This window comes from Neomonachus schauinslandi, chromosome 11, assembly GCF_002201575.2.
Source record: "Neomonachus schauinslandi chromosome 11, ASM220157v2, whole genome shotgun sequence".
Taxonomy (NCBI): Eukaryota; Metazoa; Chordata; class Mammalia; order Carnivora; family Phocidae; genus Neomonachus; species Neomonachus schauinslandi.
Genome location: NC_058413.1, coordinates 43,923,300 through 43,940,230, shown reverse-complemented (window position 1 = coordinate 43,940,230; position 16,931 = coordinate 43,923,300). Strand labels below are relative to the sequence as shown.

Here is a 16,931-nt window from a genome sequence, read left to right as displayed (position 1 = left end):
AGGGGCTCAGAGAGTTTAAGTAACTGAGCCCAGGAATCAGCCCATCGATGGCAGGGCTGGAGATTGGAAGTTTGTCTGAATCCAACGCCCGTGGTTTGAGGAGCTGGAGGGAAGGTGGCAGCGATGACCACCCTTTGGGGGAGGTCTTATGTACCAAGTGCTTTTTCGTAGATTCCCTCCCAGCGTGACATGGAGGGGACCAGGAGTGGAATGATCATCTGAGAAGAAGGATGCTTCTCCCAGCACCTCCCCTCTGGCGAAAGAAATGGCAGGCCTCTGAGGGAGAAGGCCCTGTAGTCCTGCAGACACGTCCTGCAGATCACCTTATTCTTCTCCATAAAGGCAGTTGGTCAATGTGGCCCCAAGAACGATTTAATTTTCCTGTTTTTATAGTTCCTTTCCAAGGCGTAAAGTCACAGATCAACAAAATTTCCTTTGTTAGATCACAGAACCTGGTTTTGGTTTGGAAAATGTGACCAGTGCAGCTCTCAGGAAGTATAAAGTTGATGAGGCCTGTGGCAAAATGAAGGGCAGGTGGTTTGTGTGGGGACTAGATTGGAGAAATAAAGGAATATAGTCAGCAGCAGGGTGAAAACTCCACAGACTGCCAGGAGAATCCTTGCCTGTGTTGGGACAGGGTGGAGAAGGATGGGGTTTCTCTGGAGAAGCTCCCAAGCCCTGCTGGGGCTGCTGAGGCAATGTATTCATGTATTCACGGCGCGATGGCTGTTTGGGCAGATCTGGTTTCGGGGCCTTCCAAAAAGAGGCCCCTTCTCCCACCGCTGTTCCCGGCTTGTGGGTGGATCTCCTTATTAGTGCACCTGCGTACCAGCCTCTCTGCGGCACCCTGGGGCTCATACAGAACTGTCGTGTTTGCTCTTCCGTTTGACCTTCACATGGACCCCTGGAGAAGAGCAGGCCAGGTGTCAGCCCTGTGTTCAGATGAGGAAGCCAAGACCCAGAAAGGTTAAGCCACTTGCCGCAGGCTACACAGCTCAGAAACAGCAAAAAGCCTGGCTTCTAACCCATGTGTCGGTAATGTACGCTGCGCATGCTTAGAATGAATGGTCAGAAAGCACATTGGGCCTTCCCGGGTCTCAGAGGAAGGCTACAGCTGGTCTGGCGGTTGGCTTCCCCCAGGTTTTTCGTGTAGGACACAAGCAATGCAGTGTTTTTGGGTGATGGGGGGATGGCTCACTGTGGTGTGGTGTGGTTTTTCCTGCTCTGTCCCTCGTGGCGGCTGAGCCATCCTAGCTGCTCATCCTCACCCAGCTGTACCCTCTCACAGTGGTGCCTGGTTTACTCCTGTGTCTGAGCAGCTCTGGGCACTCACCCTCTTTTTTCATTGCCATCAGGGGATGAGGCAATTGAAAGCATCTGGAAATCTGGGTTTTATGGACGTTTCACAGAGGCCCAGCCATCTGCTTTCCTTGGCAGGTCGGCACCCCACGAGCCTGCCTTCCCAGTCGCTGTCCCTGCATGCGGCCCGTGGGCCCTTACAGCTGCCCCTCTGGGGGGAAAGACCCACTTCCTGAGAAAACAGTAGCCCCTCTGTGAAGATGGTGGTGGAAGTGGGAGGCAGGGGTGAGGTGGTGCCTCGTGATGTGAGATCTGGGCAGGAAGGACTGACTTGCTCCTTATTCTTTGCTTTCGGTGCTGTTTGTTTCTGAGAAGAGGACAGGGGAGGGGATGAAGCAGTGCCCAGGTGCCAGGTAGCCAGAACAGGGCCAGTGCCTCTGAGCAGTTAGCTGAGGAGAGGCCCTGCTGAAGTTTGAGCCCAGCCAAGCCCCACCCCACCGCCCGCCCTGCTCCCCCCAAGCACTGAATGTGCAGGTCCCTCTCCTTGGCTTGGCCCCACAGCCACTCCCTCTCCCTGCAGGGCCCAGGGGTTATCACAGGCTGCCCAGGCTGCCCTGGGGTGTCTGGACAGAGCCCAGGCAGGAGAGGGACAGGAAGCAGTTGTAGGTGATTTGTCCCTCCCTGTTCTGTTCCAACTTGTACATTAGCATCCCTTGACAGGAGTTATTTGTCTTCGTTTCTTTAAATTCCTAAGTGGATTATAGTTCTTCTCTTGGCATTATTTGACAGCAGTCATTTTTCAAGGTTTTACTGCGTTCTTCAAATACTTGGAATTTTTGCAACAAGTTTGGGAAAAGACCGCCCTCTTCATGTCAGACGATATAGTGCAGCTCTGGGCGTGTCTCAGGAAGCAGCACAGATGCCAAGGACCCACAGATTTGTCGGCTTTCTCTGTCCTTTTTCACAGAAGTGAGCTGCCTCGCCAGATGTCTCTGGAATAGAATCTATTAGCCGTGCTCTCAAAAAAGAGGAAAGAAAGAAAAGAAAACCCCAGTGGTCGCTTTTGGGAGTTGTGTTGTTCCAGTTTGTTTCATGGGTGGTGATGGGCACCTTCAAGGATAGGCTGTGTGTGCTTCAGAGAATGGGCACTGACGTGTCTCAGGGAAATTCGGGGGCCAGATCACTCCAGGCTCTGGGTGCACATCACCCCCACCTCAGCCACCCTACGTTACAGTGGCTAATGGCAGTTTGGGAACTAGTAGGAATCACCCTATGTGTCTCAAATGCACCTCTCTTAATTTCTGCTTTAAATTTTGGTATTTCCATTTCGTTGCCATCAGAAGGACAATCTTAATTTCACATTATCTCATCTGAAATAGAGAAATACCATGATTACTGGGCAATAAAAGCAATAATAGTAACAAATTATGTGCAAGCAACAGCATTATGTATTTTCCACACATTATCTCACTTAATGCCTGTAACACTCCTTCGAGATAGGTACTAGGATGACCCCTGCGTCACGGATGTGGAGGCTGCCCCCGGGGGCTGAACTTGACCATTTTAGATGACCCCACCAGGAAGTAGACCCGGACCCCAGCAGACTCCAGAGTCCCAGTGCTCCTCACCCCTCCCTGCAGCCTCCCCAAGCAGCAGAGAGGGGAGGAGAGACGGGAGCAGGAAAGAAAGTGACCTTAGAACACATTTGGGAGAGGAGGAAAAGTCCTTCATTAAACCCCCAGGGTAGCTAAATAAGCCATTGCAAGTAACTGTTTGAGTTTTTAGAATTACATTCACCTTTGTCCCCGTTTGCAACCACTGTGAAGAATAACTGGAGGGATTATAACGATGTAAAGAGAAAATGAGCATTTTCCCAAGTCAGAAGAGAAATGAGTGTATTAAGATTGTGTCAGGTGCCGCTGAGCTGCGGGACAGTCTTGATTCAGGTGGGATTTTGCTGGTGCAACCTTGGTGTTTTCGGTGAACCCTGCAGGCAGACAAGAGTCCCAGCTTCTGCTCAGTCATCCTGTGTATTCGAGCCATAGGAAGGCTCTGTGATCTGACCAAGTTCCTTTCGAGTCCAGGGAACTTGTGACCAACTAGAATAAACATCCTGAAGTACAACTCTTAATATTTTTGTTTCCCTTTATAGTTCTTTCTCTTCCTCAAAAAACTCCCATGATGTTCCAAGATAGTTTTCAGTTGGCTGTTTATTTAATTTAATAAAGTCATACATGGGCTTTGTATATAAGCCAAATTGAACCAGACTCACAGCCGGTAAAGAAAAGCAGCAGTCCTCTGCCCCGTGTCTCCCCACCTCCCGGTCCTACTCCTTAGGGACAGCTACTTACAGTCTTTCAGCCATTTCTTCGTGTATTATCAACATATTTCCAAATAACATGTTCATACTGTATATTTCAATCCATTAATTTCAAGACATTTTCTATCGACTTCTTACTATGGGAGACCAGGACTTAGCTCTCTAAATACATTGAGCACTTGTTCTCTTCCCTCCCTATCCCCCAGTCTGGTTATATCAAAATTTTTGGTTTAATTGACAGTGTTTGTATTACAAGCCTGTAAATGCCACATACAGCATGGTTAACGTGTGATGTATTAGAACCATTTTCTTGATTGTAAAACTTTTTTTCCTAGGATTTGTTATTGCCTCTTTATCTGGTTTTTACATACCTGTACAAATTCATCTCCAACGTTTCTGACAGAGTTCTCAAACTCTTCTCCAGATGGTCAGATAAGTCAGGGAGTCTTTCAGGTCCATTGTCCCTTTGGTGACACCCCTCCAGCTCCTTGTCCACTCCAGCCTGGCTGCTGTCCAGGTCAGCTACCCAACTACTGGGCCAGTGTGTTCTTTTCTCCCTCTTCTGGATTAGGGCCCCATCTCCCTCTTGTGATGTATTCCCTCATTTTGTGAAAACATCCTCCTGTGCCTAGCTGAGAATAGTTGCAAGAAGGGTTAATTTTCTGAAACCTTACAAATCTCAGTGTGTTCTACTCTCAGATGTGATGGGTAACTTGGTTCTCATCATGGTTTCCACCTTAGACTTGTGAAACTTGATCCACATTTTCAAGTGAGTTCCACATGTGTTCTCCTTGTTAACGAATAACACTATGTTTAGTGCTGGAGAATACAACCATTCATATAAAAAGAGCAGGTGAATGCTGACTTAAGTCATCTGATGTATAGGAGAGGGGATGTTGACTGTCTTTATTCCCAGTCTTCTCTGTGGGAATCATTGAGAACATATATTTACATGGACAAATATATGATTCTGACTATAGAGTCAATAAGCTAGCTCCATACATTCAACTCTATAGGTTCTTTGAAGAGAGGGATTTTGTACTATTAGGTCATGGATTCCCTGTGCCTAGCATAGAATGTGTCATAGGAATGCCAGTTCGTTCTACTGAAATCCATAAAAGAAATAAGCAGAGTGAATGCCTTTTTTGTCATTGTCATTGATCTGTTAATCATCAACATATCTCCTGAGTGCCTCAGGAGACTTTTTTTTTTATAATTGAACAAACCAACATGAACCTCTATTTTGGATATCAAGGAAATTTAGTCTTGGGCTTCAGTATACACGACTTAACATTTACCCTGTTTCTGCTTATATTGCCCCCAATACTTGGGATTTTCGTTGTTGCTGTTGGTGTTGCTTTGCAAATATTTGTTTCCTGCCTATAAAATAGAATTGCCCTTTTTCGGTTTTGTGCTTCACCTTTAGTTTTGGGGAAACCACCATTGCTGAAAAGAAAATGGGATTTATTTGGGAAGGAGAGAGGGAAATAAGGTATTCACCCTGGCCTTCTTCCCTTATAAGGAGAACTGATGGAATGGGAAGTAGTTAGAGCCTTACCAAATGGTTTTTTATAGAGTTTGGGTTTAATCAAAACTTGAACCCAAACATATCAGGTAGATTTCTTCTTTTCAGTCTTCTGGATTTGGGGGCAGAGGGATTCCTGACCTACCCAGGTTGAATTAAGGGGAGAGGGAGGGCTGTTTGTCTCACTGCTGTGGTCTCCAGGATACCTTCTTTAGTCCTTTGTATTCTTAGAAACCGAGTCACCTCTTGGCAGGAATAAAGGCACCCAGATGCCAGCAGTCAGGGTTTGGTTTCACGTCACCAGCCTGGGAGAGGCAGTGCCCGGTTTCCTTTGGCAAAGACAGCCTGCCCTTCTCAGTTCATTTCAGCTACTGGCACACAAAGGTAACTTCCTCAAAATAGAAACCTTTGAAGAGTCTGCTGCATCTGCGAATCATTTTGTTTATCCTGAATTCTAATTTAACTTCTTAGAATTTTGAAAACATTAGTTAGCTTTTTTTTTTTTTTCTCCTTTTTTCTCAAATCAGCTTTCAGAAAAAGTAGAAAGTAGATCTGAGTGAGAAGGGTCGAGGCATTTTCTGCTGGGAGACAGTGTGGTTGACGTTTGCAGCAAATGCACGGGCTGTGGCGTTGACAGGTCCAAGTTTTATTCTTAACTCCAGGACTGTTCCCGGAAGTGTGACCTCAGGCTAGTCTGTTCATTTCTGAACTTCCATTTCCCCCATGTGTAATGACTTTAATAAAATGTCCCTACGGTGTCGTTGCGAGGCCACGATTACCTGAGGTCACGTATGTAGAAGGCACATGGCACAGAGCAGTGAGCGGACACAGCTCTTTTCAAACTTCCTTCAGGCACAGGAGAGACCCGCACCCCGAGAAGCTGGTCATGAGTGGGCCAGAATCAAGGATTTGAACAGTCCCATGGCTTCACAACTTGCTCCTAGCTCTTGGCTTACTTGTGTTTATTTTTTCTTTGCTACGCAGGAGGGGTAGCTAAAGCAGGAAAGTTCTTTTCTTCACCCCCAGGACCTAGTAATCTCACATAATAATAAACCACAACAATAGTAATCTTAGCCGCTGCGATTTCCCCGACACTTCTTATATGCTGGGCCCTATGCCGAGCACCCTCTGTGCATCATTCCCTTTCATCTTCAGTCCTGTTGTGTATTACACATACCATATCCCCGTTGCACATATGAGCAAAATTGAGATTTCAGATTCTCATCTGGCTCCAGAGTTTTTGTGCTTTGCGCTCAGCACTTTGGTTTTCAACCATATCTTCAAGGCCCCTGTTAAAGTGTGGTAAATTTTGCCCTCCCTTCACCTTCCTGTCCTCTTGACATGTAGAGGTCCTGCGTTCCAGCACTACACTGCAGGGGCCTTTGGATGTCGGCAGCAAAAAAGACCGCAAGTCTCAGCTTCTTACCTCCGTCCCTAGCTCTGCCTGCCCGTGGGCGGCTACCAAGGAGGAGGAGCTGAGAGCATGGTGTTCGGCAGACAGACTGCGATTCTGGCCACAGGTGACCCCATAGCTCTGCTCGTGTTGCCTCCTTGCCCATAAACTCACTGTGTGCCAGTGGCACACGACAGGACAGAAACGGTACCTCCCCGAAGGAGCTGGGCGGGTCCGGGAGCTTGCTGCCAGCAGAGGCTAGTAATGTAGGATGGACCTGCAGAAGGCCAGTCATCCGGATAATGAAAGAACAAGGACTTTTGCCCTCAGCTCTCAGAATGGTGGGTAGGTGGAGAATGAGCAGAGGGGCTAGACCCACAAGACACTGCTCATTCATCTTTGCCTCTCTGGCGGCCTTTACACCAGCGTCTGTGTCCCCAGCTGTGTTGTCTTTTCTCCCTCTGCCCTAATGAGAATGGAAGCTCGTTAGCAGGAGTGCCTCATACATTTCTGTGGGCTTTTGTTTGCTTATTGTTGACAAGATGATGTGACAACAACATTTGGGAACATTTACGAAAAGGTCAAAGATATTCCACTCTACCCCATAATCTCAGCTCCCCAACCTGGCAATGGCTTTTGACTTCATTTTAAAAAATTCTCTTCCGTTGTAGGCACACTCTGTCCCTGCAGAGCGCTTCCCAGCCCTCAGTTTCACCTGAAAGCTAGCAGCTCGCTGGGCAGAGGCTGGGTCTATGGCAGAGCTTGACAGAGTCCCCTTCTTCATTTCACCTGATACCTCTTAGGGATTTTGAAGCTTTTGTAGAGATATCACCCTGATGTTGAGCAGGAGAGGGGCTTAGCCGTCTCCCAGAAGGTGCCGGGCCCTGGCCACCATCCCCAGCTGTTCAACACCGCGGACCACTGACTTTGGACGTGGTGTCGAGCCTCCTGCCCGTTGGCCCTGTGGCCAGAGATCCAGTGCCTGTGTAGCAAGTCATGGATTTAAACCAGCATTTCTTCAGGATACATCTGTAGGCTTTTGTGACCACATGAGCTTAGGAAACTTTGGGTTATACCAAGTTAAGAAATGTTTTTTAACTATGCTCAAAAAGAGGGTTTTACAAAACAATAATAATAGCATTTATCGTTTGCTGTTCGTTGAATCTGTGAGCTCTCTGTATTTAGTTTCTCATTTAAATCCTGAAGCATCCCTAGGAGGCAGACGCCAGCACTTTCCCCATTTTACAGACAGGGAAGGCACTTGCCCAGTGTCTTAGCTAATTTTCAGTAGGCACAAAGTTTTGTGCTCGAACAGGCTGAGTCCAGACCCCAAACTCTTACCCACAATACAGTACTCTCCTGGTAGGCAGCTATGACCAAGCTTTCTTTTATTTGGGACTTCTCATTTCTAATGGGGTCAGTACTCTGAAGGACTCTAGTTGGGGAAATAACCATTTAAACTTTGAAAAGTAAGTAGGGCCTGCCAGGTGACTTGGGACACGGAATTTCTCGCATGAGCCCAGTTGGGTTCTGATCTCCCCACAGCCCCGACAGCCGCAGAGGTCTTTGTGTCTCGTTAGGTTGGTGTTATGGTTTTCTTAGCCCAAGAGGCAGGCACGGAGGGTCTGGAGTAGAAAGTGTAGGCCAGCGGTTCTCTAACCTGGCTGCATACTGGAATTCATTTAATGCCCATTAAAAATTACTGATGCCTGGCCTCATTTTCTGGGATTCCCCTGTAGTCTGGATGGCCGCAGGCATTGGTGATTTTTAAATGTTCTTTGAGAATCACTGGTTTGGATAACTCCTTTGTGGTCCAGTTAACGTGTTTTATACCAAACATGGCATAAAACAAAGCAAGGAGAGAAAAGGGTTTCTTTTGTAAGTTAAGTGACTTAACTGGGTTTTGGTTGTTTGGTTTGTGAATGAGTGACCTGTGTTCTCTGATTACTGGCCCCATATGACCTTGTACCATGAATCCTCTCCATGAACTGTTCTCCTGGCCAGAACTTTGCACTGACAACCATGTGCTGACCAGCCCTTATGCAGAAGCTTTAGACTGGTTGCTAAGGGGACTGGTGAGAAAGAGGCTCGGCACTCTTACTCCTGTTGGAGGAGTAGGTGGGTACCATTGCCCAGAGCATTGCATCCATGCTGTTGCTGGGGAAGCTCGAGCAAGAAGTGCATTCTGGGTGATGACGTTAGTTGACTACACACATGCTCCTCATTGGGCTGAACTGTTAAATATTGGGCTTCAAAGGGTGTTGCTGTCATTTTCAGTTGAGTTAGGTGAAACTGTGTGATGTAATAGTATCTTGGTTTGGTAGTTGGGTCACTTCAGCTGTTATTTACTACTATGTCTACGAAAAGCCTTTTTGAGGGAAAATAGATACCCCTGTCAATAAAAGACAATGATGGTTTTAACCCTGAGCTATAATGGCTTTTTTGTTGTTGTTGTTGTTGTTAAGATTTTATTTATTTATTTGACAGAGAGAGAGAGACAGCAAGAGAGGGAACACAAGCAGGGGGAGTGGGAGAGGGAGAAGCAGGCTTCCCGCTGAGCAGGGAACCCAATGTGGGGCTCGATCCCAGGAGCCTGGGATCATGACCTGAGCCAAAGGCAGACGCTTAACCAACTAAGCCACCCAGGTGCCCCTATAATGGCTTTTCTGAACGTCTTCATTTTTTCAAAGGCACAGACCCTAGGCTATTCAAGGTGTAAGTCCGGGATTTCGAGACCACTGCTCTCCTTCCAGTTCAAGATGGATGTGCCCCAGGTTGACCAAAGGGTTTGTAATGGGAATGTTTCTGTTGGTTTCTTACAGTACAACAAACACCTCTTCGTGCACATTGGGCATGCCAACCATTCTTACAGTGACCCATTGCTCGAATCAGTGGACATTCGTCAGATTTATGACAAATTTCCTGAAAAGAAAGGTGGCTTAAAGGAACTGTTTGGAAAAGGCCCTCAAAATGCCTTCTTCCTCGTAAAATTCTGGGTGAGTAAGACATCGCTGTGGTGGCGGTGGGTTTCGTCTGAACGGGCGCCTCCCGTACGTGAGTGCGGAGCAGCGCGGCTGGTTGTGGGTGCTCGCTGACTGCACCTGGGGGGCTGTCCTCAGGCTGGCCTTGTGGTCCATCCTCAGGTACAGACGCACCCAGGCAGCATTTGGTGTCCCTGCTCAAGAACAAGAGAGACGGGAGGCCTCTGTGGGCTTCAGGGCTCACTCCTGCAATGGCTGGAGACTTCACACATGGCTGCAGTTGTGATGGAAAACACGGGGCACTAGCCCCTCTTTCTGTTCCCACTCCATTAAGCCAAGAGACCTATAAAATTCCACTGGAGCCCAGGACCTGAGGCAGACTGGGGCTGGGATGAAGATAAAGTTTCATGCTTCCAGATTTTATACGTGGCAGAGAGAATACAAAATGGCTTCACCCAGTATGTGCCTCATTTGGGCTTTAAAACAGCAAGGGCGGATTCCCCCAGCTGCTGGGGCTTGCTGCCGTCCCGCGGCCTCCGAGAGGAGCTTTTCTGTTCTTTCTCCACTAGTCACACTCAGGCCAGGGGACGGCTAGCAGGTCACAGGCGTAAGTACCACGTGTGTATGGGAGGTGAGGACACCAAGGCTGCAAGACACCAGATGACCTATCAGCAATGAGTGTTTATAAGGCTTCAGTCTCTAGAAAAATAGAAAGAAAATTTCAAGTGTTTGCACCCCTGAGCATGGCATTTAAAGGCCCCAAGTGAGCTGGTTGCAGGGTGTTTTCCTTGCTAGCTGCCCTGTGCCTAGCTGCTCTGTGTGTCTGATGGACTTCTTCCCTTTTCCTTCTCTCCCATGGGGCCAGCTCCTCCTTCCTTTGAGATGGTGGCTCCTTTATTACGGCACCTTCGTCCCTCAGGCAGACCATTGATTTTCCTTTTACTCCCAGCGCCTTTTGTAGTTAATCAGTTCCCATGCTGGGTCATAATTACTTCGATGTGTGTCCTGCTCCCCTCTGGACCCGGGACTGCCTCGGGGGCACCTTACTACTAACAGTGGCTACCATTTATTGACCTGCTGGGGGTTGGGGGCCATGCTGAGACTTTCCACGCACTTCCTCCATTCCTTACAGTGTTAGGTGGAATTTGCCTCGTGTCCAGCTAAGAAAACAGAGACTCCAAGATTACAAAGGACAGGCTACTTGTAGGGTGGGGCTCCGGACCTTGTAATTAGATAACTTTGGCGGTAGCGCCTCTGCTCTGTTTTCTGGTTGCTTCACACCCTGTGAACCCCAGCTGGCGGCGGGGGGGAGCGGGGGGGCACGGTCCTGTCCACAGAGGACTCTCCATTTCTCCAATACCGAGCAAACGCCTCCCACAAGAAAGCCCAGCAAGTGGGGAAACAAGTGGATAAATGAAGGAAAAATGTATGTTTTAAGTTTCTTGGAGAAGTTCCATATTAAATTTAGTTTGTTTAGTTTCTTGTATCCTTACGTGGTAACTAGATTTCATTTTTCATGGTTCTGTATTGAATTTGGATTGTGGAAATAGCCTTCCACTTACATTAAGGTTCTTGGGATGGGTAATACATGTGGATAACCTGAACAAGCAATAATACCTTTCTAAATTGGGGGCTGCCACTCGTGATTTGAATGGTGTTTGGAGGTCACTTATTATGTGGTAACAGGGCAGTTTTCAAAGTATGGCCTGGGGACCCCCAGGGAGTTCATCAGTAGCCTTCCAAGGGACTGAGAAAGCCAGAGCTATTTTCACTACGACCCTGAGACATTATTTGGCTTGTGTAAGCTGCTGATATGCACGCCAATAGTTCAAAAGCAGAAGGGTGAAACCGCTGAAGCTTTAGCTTAATTGGGCGGGTGTGTGCACACAGTTTAAAAAAAGAGAGAGAGAATGAGTTAAACCAAGAATGTCCTTTATAAATTTTATGACATCTTGGACCTAGAGTACACATTGCAGATGAGTGCGTTGAGCCTGCCTGCTTGCCACCTCAAGGAAAGCAACTGACACTATTGATGACCAAAGAGAAAATTCCAGCTTTCTAGTAAAAATAAGAATTTTGGAAAACTCGTATCCACCACCGTGAACTTGACAGCTTCCCAATACTTAACAGACCTTTCTGGTGAGATCCACAGCCATATTAACAAGTGATTTTTTGTTGTTGTTGTTATTATGTAAGATAAACCAGTGGATTTTCATGTAAAAGAGCTTGAAAAGTTCATTGATAAAATTTCAGATTCCACACTGCAGCTAATTTTTTTAAAAAGATTTTTATTTATTTGAGAGAGAGAGAGAGAGCATGAGCTGGGGGAGAGGCAGAGGGAGAGAGAAAGACACACACAGACTCTCCACTGAGCAGGGAGCCCGATGGGGGACTCGATCCCAGGACCCTGAGATCGTGACCTGAGCCCAAGGTAGACGCTTAACCAAATGACCCACCCAGGCGCCCCTACACTGCAGCTAATTTTTAAGAAACTATCACTTATTAAGTTTTGGTGTAGTATCAGAGAAAAATGACCACAGTTATCTGAAGAGCCTATTAAAACATACTTCCCTTTTCTAGCTCCAGATTTGTGTTAGGCGGGATTTTCTTCGTGTTACTTCAACCAAAACAATGCATCAGGACAAACAGTTAGAAGCATGTTTGAGAATCCAGGTATTTTCCATGAAGGCACACATTAAATGTATTTCCAACGTGTGAAAGAGTACAACCCTCCCAATTTTTCTTTTGTTTTTGAAAGTATAGGTATGTCTAATTTAAAAAAAGATAAGATGTAATGAGTTTTTTTAAGTAGGTAATAAATATTTTTAAAATGCTCTCAGTTTAAATTTCCAGTACAGAAAGTATAGATAGATATAACCTGCAGAAACAAAAGCTCTTTGAGGTCCTCAGTAGATTTTAAGAGCAGAAAGGGGTCCTGAGATCAAAAAGTTTGAGAGTCACTGTTGTGAAGGATATAAAAAGAGGCCATTCTACTCAAGTTAATTATAATTAATCAGAAAGGGTAAGATAGGATGAAAGGAAACCATTTTCAGTATTTTCAAATAAAACGGTATTGGTTTTTAATGATAATAAGATTTCTTATAATTAGCATGTTATTTGGATATAAAGTGGAATGGGAAGTCCTTAGAAAGTTGTTCTTGTTTTTGCTTCCAAAATTTCCCATTTTGCTTGGGATGATCTTAATAAATGCTTTCAGTGACGGGGCCCTTTGGTCGTGGATCCCCAAGTAATGAGGTCTAGATTGCAGATGTGTAGAGTGTGGTTGCTAGTGTGAAATGTCCAAATGTAGAAACAATTGCCCTGAGATTAGATATATATTTATTAACATTTGAAGGATTAAAATTGAGCACTTCTATGAATGTGGTGGAAGACTTCACTCCTTCGGTATAATTGTGAGCGGTACTTAGCCTTTATAAAGACATTCAGTCGCAACAATGTTAGATGAGGAAAGCCATTTGAATTAGGTTTACAGTTTGCTGCAATGTGACATCTCATTGGCTTTCTCTAATGCCTCAGTGAGAATAAATTATACTTAGAATATCTATCCTTGGATATCAGGAATGGGTGTTTCTTAAGTAGGTTCAACACTCCCTTTGAAACGTTTTGTGTACCAGCAATTTGCTTGGCAGATTTCCTTGGTTTTGTGTGAATTCAGTAAATTTCAGCAGAGATCCTACACCCGATCTTTATTCTCCCCCTGCCCTTTTTTCCTCTGTCTCAAAGTTCCTGAAGTCTCTAGGTTGTCAAAATCAGGCTGACTCTTGATTTGCTCCTAGGATTGCTCCTAAAACTGTTTTCCGAAGAGCAGCCATGTGCAGCCTGGGCTCAGTCGGGCTAGACAAGGTCAGGAGTTTGCTGTGGAGGATGTACTGAGTGCTACCCCACATGAGTGCCTACACCTCAAGGTGAAGGGCATGGTGGCACCAAGTCGCAGTGACTCCGCTCTTCTCAGGCTGGAGGATCCGAATGGCACCCGGGGCCTCAGGCCCCAACACGGAAGTGACTGGCAGAGGCAAGGAAGCCAGTGTGGGTACCCCCTGCCCTGTTAGCCTTATCCTCTCTCATGCCTTAATGGTGGGGGACACCCAGAGGCCCCTGTGGATGGCTATGTATCTGGTGAGATCTTTTTTTATAAGAGCCTTATTGAGGTATAATTTAGAAACCATAAAATTTGCTCCTTAACATTCAGTGATTTTTAGAAAAATTTACGGAGTTGTATAACCATCACTATAATCAAATTTTAGACTATTTCTGTCATTCCAGAAAGATCCCCTGTGCCAATATTTGCAGGCGATCCCTGTTCCCACTCCCAGCCCCAGACAACTACTAATCTGCTTTCTGTCTGTACAGATTTGCCTTTTCTGAACATTTTATGTGAGTAGAATCTTTTGGGGTGTGGTCATTGGCACCTGGCTTCTTCCCTTACATTGTTTTTGAGGGGCGTTTATGTTACAGCATGCCACTAGTTAGCTCTTTTCTATTGCCTAGGACTAGCCGGTCATATGGACATACCACGTTTTGCTTATCCATTCACTGTTGATAGACTTGTGGATTGTTTCCACTTTAGGCTTTGACCCAATAATGCTGCTCTGAAGTCTTTGTGTACAAGTCTTTGTGGGGACGTATGGTTTCATTTGCAGCATTTTTCTTGGCATTTTTCCATAGGAGTAGAATAGCTGGGTCACATGGTAACTCCATATTTAACTTAAGAGACTGCCAAGCTGTTTTCCTAAGTGGTTTCTACCATTTTATCTTCCCGCTGGCGAGACCTTAAGGGTCACTCACCACCTCCTTCGACCACTGTGGCTGCCAGTATTAGGGGAGGGAGAAATGACAGTGAGCGTGGTAGGTAAGGGGCTGGCTAGCGGGAGCACCAAGATACAAGGGACAGGTGAGGCCCATTCGGGGGAGTTCAGGTGCTTTCAGCGATCTTGAGGTGCTTTGGCAGCTGGGTCTTCACTTGTATGGAAAGCATGGGTGGGTGGGAAAATTAGGAAAGACAAAGAATCAGGGTTTGGTTGTGTCAGCAGTAGGGAACAGTCAGTGGTTTTAATAATTTTTGAGCCAAGAGAGTATTTGGATTCTTCTTACTGTTACAGCGATTTTATTTGCATTTTGCCTTCTCTATTATTATTCCTTATCTTTTTCTTTTCACGACTGTCTCCTATTTATTTCCTTTCTCTTCTTTCCTGCCTACTTTTCATTCACTCTTGTGCATTTAATGCTACCATATTTAATTACAAAGAGGGGAAAAAGGATTTTGCGGGAATGGGAGGGAAGGGGCTTCTCTCTCTTTCGGTAGTTGAACTTGACTTAATGAGTCTTTTTTGAACATAAGCACATACTTGTTATTATTTAATCCTTGTGAGCCACATGTGATTATTCCCACTTTACACATGAAGAAATCGAGTCACAGAGAGGCAGAGTGACTTCCGCAAAGTCAGACAGCTAATCAGTGCCGGGTGGGCTGGACTCCAGAATCCATGCCTTTTCCGTGAAATCTGTGCATGGCCTCTGCATGGGGCACAGCTCTGTCCCCAGCCCCTCCCCTGACCTGAAGTCTGTGATGGTAATGAAGGGGAAGCAGACCGGTTTCTCTCTGAAGTCCGGTCACCACGGGATGCCCTGGTGCGTATTTACGTGGGGGCTATGGTGAACAGACTGCTGCTACCAGCAGGTTCAGGTCGGATCCTGAGACTATTAGAAAGATCCACACAATGCTGTTAGCTACCTTTGGGGTGGGGTTAGAGGAGCGGCATCGTGTTTACATTACGATTACAAAGGCAACATCATAGTATTCTAGACAGTCTTGGAAATATATAATTTGTAATTGATTCCTAAATGCACCACGAATATAACCACAAATGTAATACATGTTTATGTAGTTTGAACCAAGGAATGCATTAAGTCTGGTTTCCTGCTTTTCTTCCTTATCCAACACCCTTTCATGCAGCCATATGCCATTACATCGCTAATTACCATTTTTAATGACTATGTGATGTCCTATTTACTGAGTAAATTCTCATTTAGCCATTTTTATTTTATTAAATATTGATAATAGTACTTTACATATGTGTATGTGTGCACGTGTTTGTGTGGTGTGTAAATAACCAAGCTGCTTTTCTAAGGTGGTCAGGCACTGAGTACGGCAGGCATCCTCATCAGGCTGGTGTGGCATAATTTAAAACAACTTTCTCTTGTCACTTTGCTTTTTGAATCCCTCTTCATCTGTCTTTCTCCTCAAAGACTTTAATCCTTCCTCATTCTCCATAGAAACTATTAATAAGGTTGAATGTACTGTTCTCCCTCAATCCTAAGACATATACGTGTTCCTATCTCAGCAGTTCTAGAAATAGGATGCGTCTTAGAGCGGACACCGTAAGTGCCTTGCCTGCCCCTCCAGAGATGGGTTTTCATCGCCTACCCTTGGGGACCCGAGCCAGAGTTGAAGGCATCTCATCAGCGCCTCCCACCCCGCCCCCGTCACCTTAGTTGAGTTGTTTGTACTAGATGACTAGTGCACATTTTAGCTTAAATTTGAATCCCTACATAAAACGGCCCAGAAAAATTACAGTTTGAATCCAGCATTGAAATTATGATCGAGGAGGAGTGTGGGACCAGATATGTGATAAATGAGGCAAACACTTGCACTGGCAGAAAACCAGACTTCTTTTCTTCCATTATAAAACAGTGATCAATCAGGTGCTACGTAGGCCCTAAGAACAGAAGAGGTCCACCTGCAAACAGACAAAGTCGTGCTCCATTTCAGCACTGAGACTCATGCAGATGGGTTGCTGCTGTTAGGGCAGACGAAGCAGCTAATTTAAGATAAAATGCCAACTGTCTTGAAATTGACCATAGAATTCCCAAAGATAGACAAGGTGTGGGTGTGATTCCTTCATGAATCCTGAAAGACAGAAACCCTAGTCCCACTTGAAGCTGACTTTATCTAAAGAAGTTCATTTCCAGCCACACGTGGTTTACTGAAGGAAATAAACAGAATTAATGGGTTTAACCAAATAAGAAACATAGTGGAACTAATATTTTTGAAGGGGCCTCAAAATTCTATTCTCTGTCCTACGAGGGTGTTCAAAAGTGTCAAGTTTGGGGACACTGGTTCAAAGAAAGCCACGTGTTACTTATAACCTTATAGCCAAAATTGATTTAGAAGAATAATTAGTAGGAGGAAGGCTTAGTCTTAAACTTTGATTGGAATAATAAGCAATATGAAAATGAAATTGTATGGATATGGATCATGTGGTTAACAAAAAATTTTATACACATTTATATAATGTTTCTTTTTTCTCTCAAGTAATGATTACATTAGTGTTATTTTAGAAGCCAGGATTTTTGATGTTACCCTGTGGTCGTTCATAATGTTTTGCTTTTTAA

The 16,931-nt window shown here is 45.5% G+C and overlaps 1 protein-coding gene across 6 annotated transcripts in view; it reads left to right on the top strand.

Moving 5' to 3' along the window:
- TEAD1 (TEA domain transcription factor 1) overlaps positions 1 to 16,931 on the top strand; it is a 178,232-nt gene that overhangs the window by 129,083 nt on the left and 32,218 nt on the right. For 5 of the 6 annotated variants that reach the window (XM_021685311.2, XM_044919669.1, XM_044919667.1 and 2 more), the window contains one exon: positions 9,360 to 9,533. The exons of the other annotated variant lie outside the window; for it this stretch is intronic. In XM_021685311.2, coding sequence (XP_021540986.1) covers positions 9,360 to 9,533 — 174 coding nt within the window. The remainder of the gene's footprint in view (positions 1 to 9,359; positions 9,534 to 16,931) is intronic. 6 annotated transcript variants of the gene reach the window in all.